Source organism: Physella acuta, unplaced genomic scaffold, assembly GCF_028476545.2.
Source record: "Physella acuta isolate Inbredline_101_S28 unplaced genomic scaffold, ASM2847654v3 ptg002502l, whole genome shotgun sequence".
In the NCBI taxonomy this organism is placed as follows: domain Eukaryota; kingdom Metazoa; phylum Mollusca; class Gastropoda; family Physidae; genus Physella; species Physella acuta.
The window spans coordinates 5,519-23,276 of NW_026733974.1; the positions used below are offsets into that span (position 1 = coordinate 5,519).

Consider the following 17,758-nt stretch of genomic DNA (forward strand, 5'->3'; position numbering starts at 1 on the left):
GAGGTATGGGGGCTAATTTATACGAGTATAAAAAAAACTGGTCAAAAAATATAAACCATCACCATTGTGTCACAACCATCACACAGAGACATGTAACCAGGTAGTGTCACAAACATTTGTCACATATTGTGTCCCCTATTGACAGTGAAGAACAGGCCAATATCTATGTCTTACTGTTATAATAAACTTGTCAAGCTGATTTAGATTTTAAAAAAAAGGTAGTTTTTTCTCAGTGGTAGAGACCACAATGTTCTTTAAATTATTTATAGAAATAACACTGTATAATAAAATAAAAAATCATTAATCAAAAACTATAATTACTTATACTGTTTTAAGAAACAATTTTGATTTGATGAACCTAAATGCAGATTCTGGGTGTAAACAACAGTAATATACAACAACTCTATCATATTTTCTAGATACCCTTTCAGTATCAAAACCAAATCCTGATTAAAACTATTTGTCTCATTTACCAATTCAAACAGGTGTGGGCATATACTAATCTGATTGTTGTATATAAGCTTACTTGTTCAGTGACAGCTCTTTGTTTGGCAGCTTTGTTTTTTGACAACTACTAGTTTAACAGTTAAGTTTTTGCAGCTTTGTTTTTGATAACTACTAGTTTAACAGTTAAGTTTTTGACCGTGAGATATATGGTTATGAGGTAAGAGTCAAGAGTTAACTGGAACTGGAAGCATTTAATGATCAAAGCTACTGAAATTTTTCAGTGTTAGACTCTGAGATATTGCTCCTTTTTTTTGAAGGGGGTGGGGATGGGTGGGGGGGCGGGGGGGGGGGGAGAACGACACTTGTAAAACTTTAGGTTTTCTATAAAAATTATAATATATATTTTTTATAGACAAGGCAGAGTTACATTTCCTGGGATTGTGTGTGGGGGGGGGGGGGGGGGGGGGGGGGGGGGGGGGGCATGGACACTAGAAAAAAATGTAAGAGATCTATAAAAACTATGAATCTATTCTAGTCATTGCTACAAGGTTTAATGAGATACTGATACACTGTTAGCTGTGTAAAGCTACACTTCCTGCATTGTTAACAAAGCAAAACATATAGCAACTTGAGGCACAGAATTCATCACACAACACAACAATGACAAGTAATCATATGATGACAATAACAAAACTATGATCTACTATTGTAAACCAGAAGCTTCTTGAACTATGTGTTTCAAATAAGGTAATTCAAAAGAAGGGATGTTTTAAATTTAAGACTGCAGTTCAATAGTAAAATTTTAAATGTTTTTGTACAATTTTTTAAAAAAATTATTCCAAGAACAATACAATTTACCCATTCTGAAACCACCAATCAGATCACACCAGCTGTTCATAGCCAATAAGATCATCTATTACAATTCTATTACAATTCTTAAACAACCAAACAACCTTTCAATGTTAGTCAACTAAAGTGAAAGACAAACTCATAAAGATTGAAAATATATCATGATAAGCTGAAAAAAAAAAAAAATTCTTTGAGAAAATAGGGTGCATCAGACCAATTTTTTTTTTTAAATCAGACAGGTAGCTTAAAAATAGAAACTAAGCTTAAAGAAACATGAAACAAAAATGCATAAAGTAACAGATTGCAAACATTTTAAAAAATCCAGAATGCACTCAAGAAACATATTTAAAACAAAAAACAATAATTATATTCCATGGATTTTAGTGACACCTCAGTCAAAGCATTGACACAAAACATTTTCGACTTATAATTATGCAACAATTTAGTTTGACAATAGTCCAAAACTTTGCAACCAGCTACTGTATCACACATTAGAGTTATGGCAACCAATTCTTGTAAGAGCAACAATGGAAAGGGGGGTAACAATTTCAAAAGAACCAACTGAATTAAATTTAGTTAATCAAGTTTCAAATAGTTTTAGATTCATGGATGAAATGACACCTGCCATATAAAACTATCATTTATTATCAATTTAAGACATTTTAACATCACATATACTGCATAGAATACCACCAAAAGAATTTTAGGCTTTGGATATAATAGTTTAAATGCCCTAAATTTGTATTAATTTTGAAAACATCGGAAACACAAAAATTTAACTGGAAATATTTAATGTGTTAATTTTATTTTTTAAATATAATTCAAGTCAAGGAATAATAACATTTTTGCCAGTTTACTTGAAAATGAGATGGGATGATCAGAAAATTTACTTTTAAAAATTGTCTAACTTAACTAATATGCATGACTAGAAAAGTGTAACATTAAAAAAAAATAGTTCTTTTATTACTACCTAAAGGTTTAATGCTTCTATGTAACTGTTATCGTTTTTTAATAAGATAGTTTACGACAATGAAAAAATTAGGTATAATTACTGCATTAATTAGGCCAAACTCCAAACTGTAATTAAATGCTGCGCAAGATGTGCAGATTTACAAATATATTTAATATGGAAATAAAAACAGACTGTATCTACAAATTTTAAAAAGATAAATAGCATACATCTGTTTGTTGTTGTTTATAATTCGAAAACTTTGTTACATTTTTCAACAAGAAAATCAAATTTTAAAAATTGTTTTGGAAAGAGATACCAAGTCTATAATAAGTATACAAATTGATAAAATTGTTTTTAATGCATAAATTATCGGATAAATCATAACACCTAGACATGTCTATATATGAAAGCCAATGTTCTGTGAACTTTGGCAAGGCTTCGTATGGATAGTGACCATTTCTTAATTGTACATAGAATAATTGATAAAAAAATTTTAATTAACGGAGAAATGTTAAAAGATCATATTCTCACTAAAGCAGTCGATTTGATGGATAAAAAATCTTTTTACAAAAACATTTAATTCCAAGTCTCATAATACATTTTTAAAAGTGTGTGGTTTTACAGTAAAGACAGCAAACAGGTGTTCATCAAAAGAGATTCATTAATTATATTAACTGAAGACAGGTGTGGGGAAGGGGTGAAGGTGCTAGACCATTAGCCATTAAATTTTTATATACCTAGCTGTTATAAAAGAAAATTATTACTTAAATACATTTGTTTAGGGCTGTTTTGATTTGGGTTCGATAACAAAATTTTGAGATTCACAACATCACAGAATGTAAGTTTTAGTCTCTTTCCTGCTTGTAGCCATTTACCAAATTAAAAATTACATAAAAAGTTTAATAATTGTATTTAACAGTAGCATCAACTTGGGATTTTGTTATTTGGTATCAGACATAAACAAGGTAGAGGGGATGGGTTTAAAATGTGTGACATTTAATGTGCACATTGTTATTAACAAATATTTTTTAACTATAAGACAAAAAAATGCAATTTATTTATATGCATACTGACAGTAATACATCACAACATTTGCCATTTAATCATTTAATGTACATATTAGAAGAAAAAAAATCCCTTTTGAGAATATATTCCAAAAGTAAATAACAGAGAAGAGGCAAATTCAAATACAATAAGAATCCCATTAGAAAACAGGTTAACTTTTTTATTTTAAAAATAAATTTCCTTTAATTCACCATGTGAATTAATTTTTAAATGTTAATCATGTGATGCAAAAAAAGTATAGTTCACATGTCCACTCAAACAATTTTTCCAACAATTTTACAGCAACAACATTGTTTCAAAGCTTTCGAAAGATGAATAGTCCACATTCTGTTGCACGACAAATGCATAATGTCCAAACGAACTTGCAATGCGCACATTATTAATATCATCATCCATCAGAATAATTTCATTCTTTTTAATTGCTACATTATGTTGATTATAAATTTCATTTATGACAGAGGCTATATGGGCTTGTTTGCCATTTAGATCTGGAAATAAACCTCGCACAGAATCAAGTGAGCTCCCACTGCCGGTGCTTGTTCGCTGTTGCTGCAAAAATTCTAATGTATTGGCCTGAACATAAACTTTATTGGCAGTTCTGAAATTACAAAAATAAATGGCTATATAGTGAACAGATAACAAAATTATGTAATAGTATTCAGGATGCCTGTTTTATAAATAACAGACATGAAAAATTGCTTTTAATATTTTGAAGCTGTTTTGGGCTATAGACTACTATATTCTCCACTCTGTATCCATAAAGTATAGATCTAGATCTAAAAGAGTGTGGAAGATTTATAATAAAACTAAAATTTAGCCTAGGCCTTTGATAAATGATAAATTGATTATTATTCATATTGCATAAAATAATAGCATAAGCCTAACATATTACTAACAATACATGTATAAAATTCTGCCCCGAAACAAGTTATAAAAACATAAGGAAAAAAAGGGAAAAAAAATCTTACTTCTTGGGCAGAACTTTATGTAAAACTTCTTTAATCAACCATCCTTGTCTGTGATATGTCACAATGGCAACAAAAAGACCTTTATGTGAAGCAGTTTCCAACAAGTCTCTCATACAAGGCCGAACGTGAGAAGCAAGTGCATCTACGCCTTCATCCCACATCCCTCCTGAATGAATGTCAATAAAGGTTTTGTCGAAATCAAGAGCTAAAAGTTTTATTCCTTTTTTGGTGAGAGCAACCACAAAAGAATCGAGTTTGGCTCTCACTTGTTTACTTGGTTTATTGCTCCCTGAACATGCCATTTTTCTTGTTTTAGTTTTAGTGCATGGAAAAACACAACACATTTATTCCTAATAACAGAATTATCATTAACCAATGTTTATTGTGTATTTTTTTGCTGACAATGAGAGTGACCGAGATTTATTTTTTAACATTATTGAAAATACGATTCAATCAAAGTAAAAGATGTTTGCGAGAGTAGCCGGTCCTTGTTACTGTTTCGGGCTAAAGGCCGTGGTTCCGTATTGCGCGTTCTCGTCATTTCTCTCAATGTGCAGTAAAGTAGACCTTCCTTACATTTTTAGTCTTTTAAAGAAACATAAATTACGGTTGTTAAAATAGTCTAAATAAATAAGGGTCAAATGTTAAAAAAAAGAATTAGCATAATAAGCGTTGTTCAAACCAGAATACAAGAGATAGTCTTAATTATAAAAATAAGTAGCCTAAGAACTATACAGTGGTACATCCAGAGGCGTAGCGACCCTTCCCGGCGCCCGGGGACAAACTTTCGATTTGCACCCACCCCCTCAAACTTTCGATTTGCACACCCCCCTCGAACTTTTCATTTGCACCCCCCTCAAACTTTCAATTTGGCGCCCTCCCTAAGGTTGGTGCCCGGGGACATATGTCCCCCCCGCCCCCTCGCTACGCCTCTGGGTACCTCTACATAAGAGTGCCCCGACATGCGAGATTGTTTTTAGATACGAGCTGTCTATCGAGCTAAAATTTGCTTCGACATACAACCAAAGTTCGAGGTATTAGTAACCGGATTAGTGGGTTAAATAGTTCGTGGAAAAGAGACACCCAGAAAAAGTTTCAATTTAAGTGATCTAAAAATCAACACCAACGTCTTCACGATCCCCTTGAGTGACGGTGCGTACAAAATACCCCCCCCCCTCCTCAAATTTGCATCGTGCATTGATGCTATTTAATGACATTTGCCTACTCTTTTCTGTAGCATCCTGAAATGGAGGAAAATACAAACCTACTTTGACAGGTGTTTTTTGTAAACACATAATTAAAACAAAAAGGTGGCATTTATGGGTTTGGAATTTTTATATAGGAAATATTAACTTTTTTTCAAAAATCGTACGCCCTATGTTTTAAGAAAGCTATGAAGCCTAAATTTGTACATTATTGTACAGTAAACGCTATGCAATTATTTTATTCTTTTTAGTGTGCCACTTTCGTCTGTCAATGTTTTGCTGGGAGGGACTTTTTTTTTTAGTAGAGCACTATTATTGTTGTTGATTATTTTAAGCGCTAATAATTTGAGAATCGATTTAACTGGGTCGTTTTGAAGAGTCAGTGTAATTAATTTAGTTAACTATCATATCTAACCATAAAACTAAATTTGCGTGGTTAAGTTGTTGTAGAGAAGTATAGGAATTGTGAAATGTGACACTGTGGATGTGACTGATCAGGTGGGATTGATACCTTGGTTGGGAGGGGGGGGGGAGATGCGGGTTTTGTGATTTACGAAAAGATATCAAATCAGAGGGGTCGGGAAGGCGACAGATTGGTCGGGGTGGGGGGATGGAGAATAATACATCATGATGGGGAGGAAGATAGGAAGGTATGATATATAGGAAATATATGTATGATAAAATAGTGACTTATTATAAATGACGTCACGCTTTTAAAAGTAATTTTTCCCTTCTCCCCCCCCCCCCCCTTTCCAAATCGTCACACAGCCATAAACAGTCGCACATTTCTCCCTATGACGTCACACCTCAGCTACAACCCCATTCAAAATTAGTGGATTTAAAAAAAAAACATACATCTCTTTTTAAAATATTTGCTGTTTTATATCATTGAGTATAGACATAATCAATTTCTATTACAATTTACAAGAACAGTCTTTTTTGAAAATCCTAAATGACGCTAAAATTCAGTTTAAAACCTTTTTTTTTTTACAAATACACTTTCTGAACCCATGGACCCTTCACCTGGCATTGTCACAAAATTCCGACCCTCCCCCTTCCCTAACCTCTAAGAATGGTGATGTCATTAACGGACGCCCCTTGACGGAGAAGGATTGTGGTTTTTGTGTCTCATGATGAATTACGCATAGACTACTTTTTTTTTCATCGGCTCTCCTGTACAGTCAGTAACCATCATCTTTTCCTGTTCGTGCCCAAGACATGTGAGGCAGGTAAGGCAGAGTTCATCTGTTTCAATGACCTTGACATACTCGGCAAGTTTAGTCAGGGCTATGCCCAGCCGAAAACGGTTCCGTAACGACAGTAACGTGAACTAATTTTTTTTTTTTATTTTTTTTTTGTGACTTTTTGTAACGATATGTGACGGAGGGGGGGGGGGGGTAAAAGTTGTCCCAAAAAGAGGGTGACGTCATTTACGGATGACCCCCATAGGCCTAGATCAAACCGTTTTGCTAACTTTTTAAAAAATTTCAAATAGTTTTTTTGTCTTTTTATTGTAAGTCATTTCCCTCAATCATTCAGTGCAGGATTTACAGTGCCGCGAAACTCAGAGCTTGACTTAAAGTATTTATCTTGCAAAAAAAAAAAAAAGTATAGATCTTCTACATCTTTACCAGTTTCTTCCAGGCATCTCTTCGGGGGCCAAAGCCCCCCCCCCCCCCCGAACGAAATAAAATTTATATAATTTATATAGAAAATATATACTTTTAACAGTGTCCGCCCCCCCCCCCCCCGAAGAAAGTCTACCGCCCCCCCCCCCCCCGAAAATTTCAAGTGCCCCCCCCCCCCCCCCCGGAGAAAAATGTCTGGAAGAAACACTGATCTTTACTGTGATTGTAATTTTTTTTTAAATACTTGAGGATTTATATTTAGTTTACAATCACATGCGCTGTTGTCCAATGCTGTTGTAGGCTATGTCTAATGTTACAGTTTCTGTAGCGTGTAAAAAAAATGGCAGACCTTCGATGATTTGGGGGGGGGGGGGAGGGGGGGGGGGGAGCACGTTTTCCACTACAGCAGCCACGCCGTGTTTGTTATTGTTATTCTTTTGATTTAAAAAATGTGCCCAGTTCACTCAGGTGAGCGAAATTCATTCAGCTGCGGGCATAGGCTTATTAAAACACAGTTATTTTGGATCATTTTCCAGACTGAACCTCATCAGGGACAGACCTAAGAGGATACTCACTGACGGTATTCAACTATATGCATAGGCGTTCGTTACAGGTACGGCTGTCAGATCACTTAAACGTCTTTAATTTTGGATTTGCGAGTTTTAGAATTCCATGACTACGTCGAACTTGTCTCAGAGTCTGAACATAAGCCAGTTAATAATTTTGTATACGAAGACTATCATATTAATGAATATACACGCAAGCGTATTGCCTCTGTATTGCATCGGCCTACTACTTGACTAGTCTTTGCGTTATTAATATTATTACTGTTTGCGATTAAAATATAAAAGTTCGAATTTTTAAAAACGTAATATAAAAGATAGATCTAGATGTCTAGACTAGATTTGTCAAGATTCTGGATCTAGATTAGATCTATCTGATCCAGATCTTTAACTTATTAAACATAAACGTCATTTATAAACGTCTACACCATTTTAACTTTGAATTGCATTTATAATTTATTCTGAGAGATAATGCTGAGTGGTAAATTTTAAGCTTCTACTTTTGGCATCTTAGTTATGTTCCATTGTTTGTTTTCGTAGGGGTTGGAACTTCCCATACTAAGTTACTAAAAATAGCCCAACTAGTTCGAGCTTATCGAGGTAATATAACGATTTTTATTGCAAACCTGTTAACTTTTATTGAAGTGAGTTCTCGTCAAACTTTAAATATTAGATCTAGATCTTACACATTTTGTATACTTAGATCTAGACTTCTGCAGACCCTTGTCTACTTTTAAAACTTTTTAAAAAATATGGGCCTAAGAAAACCCGATTAACCGTGTAACACGACCGTGTGTAATATTTTGTCACCGGGTTGACCAGGATATAAAAAAAAACACCCCTGGAAAGTTGTGCAACTAGAATCTAGATCTAGATTAGATTCTAATTTACTAATGGGTGGGATGTTAAAAATAGGGTTAACCTGTTTTCTGATATTTACTCTGTATCATGCAAGCTACTAAATATTTCTAGCCTAGAAACAGATTTAGATCCTAGGTCTGCAATAAAAGCAAGGCCAAATCTCTTCCAGTACTCAGTACTGGGTAGACCGCTAGTTACACTCTGTTAGTAGTTAACTCTAGTAAGTAGTAGAGGCTCTACTACTCTAGAATGTAGATCTAGTCTTGACTAGAGTAGTCACTAGTAACTTGAGTAGACCTAGAAGTCCTAGATCTACTAACATCTAGTACTAAGGAAGTGTTTAGTGTAGTACTAGTACTTAGTATCTTCACCTTGATTTAAAATTAAATGAGCTGAAGGCAGTCCACAAGTCATTATACTTCACACCCTGATTTGGATTTTTAAATTAGGTTGCTTCACAATTTTTTAATCAAATCTAGCAAAACGTATCAAATTCTGAAATGGCAAACACCAATCGCAAAGATGACAATGCAATTTTCCGCATTCCACCCTACTACTACATCCATGTTCTGGATCAGAATACCAATGTCACCAAAATTGAGATTGGACCTCAGACATACATCAGACAGGACAACCAAAGGTAAATAGTGTTAGTTTTATTAATTGATCTTACTAGTCAACTTGACAGTTTAGTTGAATATATACTCTTAACATGAATTTTTAGACTATTTAGAATAGCATGCTTAAAAAAACTTGGTAGACTCGACTTTGTCTCTTGTGCCCTAGAATTTTTCTTAATGCACAGATAATGCATTGCATAATTTGCTTACAGGAAAATCACAATAGTTTCATCTTTCAGGTGAATAGCATACAATGTATCAGTATGTTATTAATTTTTTTGTTAGTTTTAATTCTATAACTTGTTCTTATAGGCAGCTGAGGTGCACATCACATGTAGTTCACTTAAACACTAATTTATAAACATAACGCAGCATTTGCTTCTGTTTTAAAATATAAATAATTACCACTGTACTATAAGAATGTCTTCACTCTTAAGCTAATCATAGAAGGGGGATCAAACAAGGTTTTCCTACATTATATGTTATAATTATATTTTGTCACAACATGGTATTAATGAAAGTGTTGATAGTGTGCCCCTTGACTTGGAATTCTGGCAGTTTTGTTTCTAGATGTTTTCATAGCCCTCGTTGACAAAACACTTGCAAACCCAGCAGTTGCTTAATTTAGTTTCTTCTAAATGAGTCTCTCCCCATTAATAATATGCTTGATGGGTTGCTGTTCCCAAAAGGGAAACATAAAACCCACTAAGGCATCCAAGAAGTCAGATCTATCGTCATTCCCCAGTACGTATTCTACTGTGATTCTTTCTTAATTCTAAAGTTACTGTTAATCAATAGTAGGTTATACATTGTTTATAAAATCTGCAAACCTGGATAGTAATTTTCCACCAGCACCCAAATTTACGAGTCTTTAAGATAGACCATTTTCTTGTCAGGGTTACCCTTGGTCCTGAGAAGATGGTTGTGGTCCCTCCACGCCATTACTGTGTCATAGAGAACCCAGTCAGCAGAGACAAGGATGGGAAGATTGTTGTGGACGCCCTTGGTCAGATTAAGCTTCAGCATGCTGACCAAGAGATCAGACTCACCCAGGACCCATTCCCTCTTTATCCTGGCGAGGTTTTGAAAGAGGTTTGTATTTTAACTCTTTTAAAGCAAAACCTACTTCAATAAATCTCATTAACCTCCCATTGCCAGTAATGAGAAGATTTAAATTATAAATGCAGCTCGTATAAACCTTTTGGATGAGTTAAGTTTTTAAGTTTTCTTTGTAGGTCTACAAAGTCCTTAAAAATTATAAAAAATGGCATGGATTACTTTAATTGTAAAAAAAAATATATTAAAATTTATAGTTTAAATATCAAACTTTAAAATTCAATATTGTAACTCTTCCTTTTAAATTTACAGGCTGTGACTGCTTTGAAAGTAGTCCCTGCCAACACTGCTTTGAGGATCAGAGCCATTTTGGACTTTGATGATGGTGATGTGAGACGAACGGCAGGGGACGAGTGGCTGTTTGAAGGCCCAGGTACAACGCGAAACACAATATTGGTTGAATGCACTTTAAGCCACAATCTGACACTGGGCCACAAATACCGCAGAAACTTAAAAAGATTTCTTGAGAGACTTGTTACAAAAATTAGACTCAAACTTTCCAGGGATGCAACACAAGCCCTGCCTTTAATTTTCATCATTGTTCTAGCCTGGTCACTTTTGGTTCTCGTGTTTTTTAAAATATTCAGATTTCTTTCTGAAATTTTAAGACCTGCCAGCTTGTATACACCAAGGCAAGATGAGACATATAAAGCATTCATATTTTTATTGGTCATATTTGCGGTTTCCTCACTCATAGGTTATGGGAAGAAAAAACCCAAACCCTTTAGAAGCTCGAATTTAAAAGGTTATATGCCAGGTAGGCAATGGAATTTTAAACAAGTTTCGCTAGGATGTGCAGATTGTGATTTCATATTGCAAGTGTCACAGTTGTATACTTTTAACCCATGAAAATCAAAATATTTATTTGCATGTGTTTAAAGTATGTCTTGCAAAAATTGTAGATGCTTATTTATCTTTATTGCAAAAATGTCATTGTTTTTCAATATAAATTAATTTTGTAAAATGAAATTTGGGAATTGTAATGAGCACAAATTGTAACTTTTAGACTTTTATAAAAGTTAATTGTAATTTTGTTTTTAAGTAATTAAGGTAATATATGCTACAAATAAGTAAATACAATGATATGCCTATACATACCACCCCACAACCAATTATGCATATGGACCAGTTTAATTTTTATCAATTTTTAATCTCCATTAATTCTAACCTAAGTTGGATTCATTTTGTTTAAGAACAAAGCTTTGCTATATAATTGTGTAATGATGCATTTTTTCATAAGTTCTATGTAATAATATATCAAATTTTTTTACAATTTTAAATCTGAGAATTATGTTTTTGAATTATGCAGGCACGTACATCCCAAGGAAAGAGTGTCACATAGAGGAGACCGTTCGAGCAACGGTTATTGGTCCAAACCAAGCAATCCGCTTGCGAGCTCGTAAAGAATGTGAAGACAGGGACAAGGTCCCACGTGTGACAGGTGAAGAGTGGCTCGTCAAAAAGACTGGTGCTTATTTGCCTGGAGCCTATGAAGAGGTCGTTGACATTGTCAATGCATACGTCCTCACAGAAAAGGTACATTTTCAATAAAATTCAATTTTTTTGTTCTAAATTCTCAGTATTACTAGATTTAATATTTTACTCTTTTCTGATTTCCAGAAAGCTTTACACATGCGCTCTCTAAGGACATTTAAAGATGACTTTGGCATCATCCGCAAGAATGGTGAAGAATGGCTAATCACAATGAAGGACACTGAAACCCACATTCCAAATGTGTATGAAGAGGTGAGACGGCTGTGGTAATACACTAGTTTTAACCCACAGCTGGTTATTTGATAAGACTGAATCCTCCCAGTTGACATACTGTATCAATATTTTTCTAAGAGCAAAGTAACAAATATCTAAAATATCAACCTGTCTAAATTTTTAAAATGCAGGTGTAGCCACTTGTAAAATTTAAAACTGGAGGCAATTTGTACAAATGGCTAAATACAATACAAATTTACATTCTCTTACATTATTTGCCCCCTTTGTACTTAAATAGATGGTTTATAGTAGCTCGTGGTTTAGGACACAGCTAAAATTTCCCCTGTAGCAGCCCGTTGTTTAGGACTTGACCAAGCTAAAATTTCCTCTCACCAGGTTGTTGGCGTGGTCAACATCACAACCCTGAACAACCGTCAGTACTGCATCATCCTTGACCCTGTTGATTCACAGGGTAAACCACAGCTTGGCCAGAAAAAGCTGGTCAAGGTAAGTAACTCATGACATCCATGAGTTCTCTATTTCTTGTATAAGCATTGGGGGAAAATTCTCAAGGCATTGGAGTTTTGTTCTGTATGTGAAAATATCATTTGTATAGTGAAACTTAAATCACTGAAAAAAAATGTTTAATTTTAGAAATATTTGCATCAGGCAGATTTATTTAATGGCAATTGGACGTTTGGTTAATTTTAAATGGCTTTATAAACTATTTTTTTAGGGTGAGAAATCATTTTTCTTGATGCCTGGTGAAAAGCTGGAAAAAGGCATTCAGAATGTGTACATCCTTGGTGAAGACGAAGGGCTTATTCTTAGAGCAAACGAAACATTTGATGATGGGGCAAGTATATCTAAATGCTTTGTTTTTTTTGCCATAATTTGCTTTAGAAACTAAACAATGATGTATGTTTTTCACTTTTTTATCAAATTTTCTATAATTTCATTTAATAAGTTTAAATTATTAAATTGATGAAATAAAATTGAATGACAGGATACCAGCAGATCTCCAGGTGATCGTTGGATGATCCGTGGTCCCAAAGAATACGTCCCACCTGTTGAAGTGGAAGTTGTCATGAAGAGACAAGCCATCCCATTGGATGAAAATGAGGGTATCTATGTCAGGGACATCAAGACTGGCAAGGTTAGATTTTAGTCTTTAAATTCAAAGTTCAATAATAAAATAAGATGAATAACAATGTTTGTGTTAAGGTAAACTAAATTTACATTTTGCAGTTGTTAAACTTTAAATGGAATTATCAAACTTTATCATTTAAAAAATTCTAAATCTTGTTTCAATCTAGTTGAGTAATTTTTATTTTAGCTAAGATTTTTTTACTATTTTATTTGTCAATGAATTAAGTGACCTTTATATGACCTTTGAGGCTGAACCTTGACCTTTGAATATGAATCGACCAGGTGAGAGCCATCCAAGGTGAGACCTACATGATCAGCCAGGACGAGGAACTCTGGGCCAAGGAGTTGCCACCCACTGTAGAATCTCTCCTCGCCGTTGACCATATGGCTGAGCGCAGCGAGAGAAAAGCTGATGCCGCCCCTAAACCCCGTGATAAGACGCGCGTTGTGTCGTTCCGTGTGCCCCACAATGCAGCAGTCCAGATTTATGATTACAAAGAGAAAAAAGCCAGGTACAACTTATTTTACATGATTGTACAGGATTGCATAAGACTTTTGTACATGTTCTTATTTTGAAAAAAATATGTATACTGTCATTTTAAATGTCGGCGTGGTCAAGTCAGTAAAGCTCATGGTTGCTAAACCGAAAAGTCTTGAGTTCAAACCCTCGGGCAGATGAGGCTAGTTAGCTGGGGACAGCCACTCTTCTAGGAGAGACAACTCTAAAATCAAACAACTGCTGCCTTGTAGTTTGTTCTTGGTTGGACAAAGGCTATGGAAGCAAATCCAAAAAATAAAGCAGGAGGGGATCCCTTCCAACACTAAAATTAAGAAGAAAGTCATTTTAAATGTGCACATGTTACAATTTTCTAGCATGCAAGAGTAATTTGTTCTGCATTTAAAGTTTATACCTTAATCGTGTAACCTGATATAATGTACATTTTAGTACACAAGGCAGTTTTATCTAACTTGGCCTGACGAGTGTATGACTTGAATACATTTAAATAAAATAGTTTTTTAAAACATAATTGCATGGCTCTTTCTATCATTATCCCATAGTTTTTTTTAAATCAGATGACCTTTAAAATCAATGTTTAATTTAGCCACTAATGATCTTAATGGTTTCAGGGTTGTGTTTGGACCAGAGCTGGTGATGCTGGGTCCTGATGAACAGTTCACCCAGCTCAGCCTGTCTGGTGGCAAACCCAAGAAGCCAAACGTCATCAAATCCTTGTGTCTGCTGCTGGGGCCAGATTTTTGTACTGATATTATTGTTGTTGAAACTGCTGATCATGCCAGGTTGTCACTGCAACTGTCTTACAACTGGTAAATATCATATGTACTTGTTACGCTAGTTTCTGAACTAATTTTTAACATTAGACTCGGTAGTTTATAAACTCTGACTTTTCCATATATATGATTGTAAATTTTATTAATTCTACTAAAAATACATCTGATATAAGATTTACAATTACATCTAGTTAAACTTTTAAAGTTCTTACACCATTTTTAAAAGGTGCAAAATGTTTTAAGGTAGATCATTTTAAACTAGTAAATCTCCTAATTCCTAAAACTAAAATTTTATATATATCCATCTACCATTCAGCTTCATAAGAGGTTTCTTTAAAGTGGTACCTGTACAGAAACTGTACGTTATCTACTAGCTATAATTTTAAAACTTTTTTACAGGCACTTTGAATGTCCAGAGAGAACGCCTGTAGAATCTGCCAAGTTGTTCAGTGTCCCAGATTTTACTGGTGATGCCTGCAAAGCCATCGCATCCCGTGTTCGTGGTGCAGTTGCTCAAGTTCAGTTTGACGATTTCCACAAGGTAAGAATACCACAGTTGTGAGGGAAGGAAGAAATTTTGCAATACCCATTTGAGCTCCTAAGCTTTTTTAAAATTCCTATATTTTGAATTTGGAATGGAGCAATATGATATAAAAATGTACTAGTAAATTGAAATTTATTAGGCACAATCATGTACTATGATTAAATTCTTAAGTTGATTGCTATTAGTATGTTAATTGAAATTTACAGTAAATAAATTAAAATTTAAAACTTTCAGAACTCGGCTAAAATCATTCGGGCCTCAGTGTTTGGCATTGATGCCAACGGTAAAGTGAGAGACAAGTTCCATTTCCCTCAGAACAATTTGGTGATCACCAGCATAGACATCCAGTCTGTGGAGCCAGTGGACCAGAGGACTCGGGACGCCCTGCAGAAATCTGTGCAGCTGGCCATTGAGATCACAACAAACTCACAGGAAGCTACAGCCAGGTAGAGATCCGGTTTTTAACTGCTATGAACTAATCTACATTAAATTAATTGGAATTGGATTACCTTTTGTTTAAACTGCCAGTTTATATTGGCAGTGCTATGATTGTTTTGATAAAAAAGTTAAATACGTTTGAAAAGCATTTGTTTTATTTATACTACATAGGATGTAAAGATTTTACATGCATACTGTATTTTTTTTTGGCATTTAAATAACTATCATTCAATTTTAAAATTAATTTGGCTTTAAAAACAAAGTGTTGATTTAAATTGAAAATTTTTATTTAAAGGCATGAAGCAGAACGTTTGGAGCAAGAGGCTAAAGGTCGTCTTGAGCGTCAAAAGATCTCTGACGAAGCCGAGGCTGAGAAAGCTCGCAAGGAACTGCTGGAACTACAGGCCAACAGTGCAGCTGTTGAAAGCACTGGTCAGGCTAAAGCTGAGGCACAAAGTAGGGCTGAGGCTTCCAGGATTGAGGGTGAGGCTGCTGTGGAGCAAGCCAGGCTCAAGGCACAGGCTACTAAAATTGAGGCGGTGAGTGCCTAGTTTACCCACACCTTATCAGATTGTTTTAATGTGCTTGTACTTTGTACCAGCAGTTTCATAAATTCTGGTTCTAATTCAACTTCCTACTTGGACCTAGTGATCCATTCGGCAGATGAAATAAGAGTTCATATTTCTAGATTTCGACAATTGGAAGGATAATGTCGTCTATGCCCAGCCACTTTTCCTAACATAAGTTAGGTACCCATCAGAGCTGGGTAGACTCGAGCGACGTTTTGCCTCGAACTTTGATTTGAACTCTACTTTTGGGTTAGCATTAGCGCTCTACCACTAGTCCACGCCGTCCCATGGTTAAAGAGATTGTTACATTAAATATTTTAAATGTTCCCAGGAGTCTGAGCTGGAACGCTTGACAAACGCCCGTGAGGCAGAGTTGAAGTACGTGTGTGAACAGAACAAGATGGAGCTGGAGAAATCCTCTGAGCTCACCACTATTGAGGTCAACAAATTCAAGGAGATGGTGTCTGCCATTGGTGCCCAAACTCTGCTGGCTATGGCTACTGCAGGACCTGATATGCAGGTGATGTACTATTTTAAAAATTATAAATCTTCTCTTCAGTGCCCAGGAAATGTGTCCGCCTTAAAGCTCGTTCTGGTTTTGAGGTCTGTCAAATTTCTTGTTCCCCATTTATTCTTTTTTCTTGCGTCCCTCAATCCCCTTGACCTTCAGTTTCTCATTAGTAGTCACTATTTTTCTTTTACTGCTTTAATGAAAAGTAAACATTTTTAAGTTTCAAATTAAGTGCTTACATGTTGGCTCAATTAACTAAATTTAAAAACATGCACCTTAAATTCAATTGCTACAAAGTAAACTTTTTTAGTAACTTGAAATTATTTTTTTTTATCCATAGGTTCGCATGCTGAAAGCCCTCGGTCTTAGGTCTACCTTAATTACTGACGGCTCTTCGCCAATCAACCTATTCAACACTGCCTCTGGCTTGATTGGAGGCCTAGTTCCCTCCCGAGGTCGCCAAAGTGAAGAGGAAACTGAGGACTAAGAGAAACCACTGTTCTTCACTAACCTGAATTCAAGTTGTGACAAAATATCACTTAAATATTTTCCCGCTTGCAGATAACTATTTGTTCACTTTTTCTTACTGCCATAGGTATGACCATTAAGTAGTACAAGACTTCACTTTGTATTGCTTCATGTGTGAGTGCTCTGTGATATAATGTGATGGTGATGTTTACTAATTCTTTCTTATAAAAAATGTAATATTTCCTTAACTCTTATGGAAAGAAACATATCATTGTTAATGTGCTTTATAAATTTATTTATCCTACTAAACATAATAATGGGAACAAATGTTATATACTATGGATGTATGAGCTTGCATAATTAACAAACTGTAAAAATGATATTGTACTAGTGCAGTTAGAAATGTTACCAGTATGTTAAAGTTAAAGACAAGTACAAACTGTTAGATGTTACCATAACTGTGATTAGTTTTGACTTTTGTTGCCTTTACTTTTTTGTTGTAACTATTTTTTTAAAGTTTAATAAAGTATAACTCAAACTCATTTTTCTATTAGAGTGTTAACTTCTTTTAATGTGGGTGTGGTTATACTGAAATTAACAAAGATGCTGAATAGTTAAGATTTAAGGCACCTGTTTGAAAGTTTTAAAAACATGTATAGTCCAGAGTGATTTATCACAATTTCTTTGAGATGCTTGTGTACTAAAGAAATTAGTTTCATCCCTTTTTATATGAAATTTTTATTGGCACAATCACAAATCTTCCAGCCAAAATAATGCAATCACATTTTACCACCAAAAACTTCCTGGC

At 34.8% G+C, this 17,758-nt stretch overlaps 2 protein-coding genes across 5 annotated transcripts; one reads left to right on the forward strand and one right to left on the reverse strand.

The window, feature by feature from the left end:
* Nucleotides 1–936: 936 nt before the first annotated feature.
* LOC131933428 (uncharacterized) lies at nt 937–4,838 on the reverse strand. Its single transcript, XM_059290191.1, has 2 exons — nt 4,282–4,838; nt 937–3,911 (listed from the first exon to the last, which is right to left on the reverse strand). The coding sequence occupies exons 1-2, from the start codon at nt 4,623–4,625 to the stop codon at nt 3,590–3,592; spliced, it is 666 nt and encodes a 221-aa protein (XP_059146174.1). The 5' UTR covers nt 4,626–4,838; the 3' UTR covers nt 937–3,589.
* A 2,751-nt stretch (nt 4,839–7,589) lies between these two features.
* Nucleotides 7,590–17,492, forward strand: LOC131933429 (major vault protein). 4 transcript variants are annotated; one of them, XM_059290192.1, is made up of 16 exons: nt 7,590–7,727; nt 9,018–9,178; nt 10,055–10,250; nt 10,527–10,647; nt 11,584–11,810; nt 11,895–12,020; nt 12,378–12,488; nt 12,718–12,837; nt 12,988–13,137; nt 13,413–13,642; nt 14,259–14,456; nt 14,820–14,961; nt 15,199–15,410; nt 15,698–15,941; nt 16,303–16,491; nt 16,823–17,492. In XM_059290192.1, exons 1-16 carry the CDS (start codon nt 7,707–7,709, stop codon nt 16,967–16,969), a joined length of 2,595 nt encoding a protein of 864 aa, XP_059146175.1. In that variant the 5' UTR covers nt 7,590–7,706; the 3' UTR covers nt 16,970–17,492. The 4 variants fall into 4 exon arrangements, with proteins under 4 accessions (XP_059146175.1, XP_059146177.1, XP_059146176.1 ...); XM_059290194.1 differs by lacking the exon at nt 7,590–7,727 and adding an exon at nt 8,012–8,158; XM_059290193.1 differs by lacking the exon at nt 7,590–7,727 and adding an exon at nt 8,165–8,277.
* The last annotated feature ends 266 nt before the right edge of the window (nt 17,493–17,758 follow it).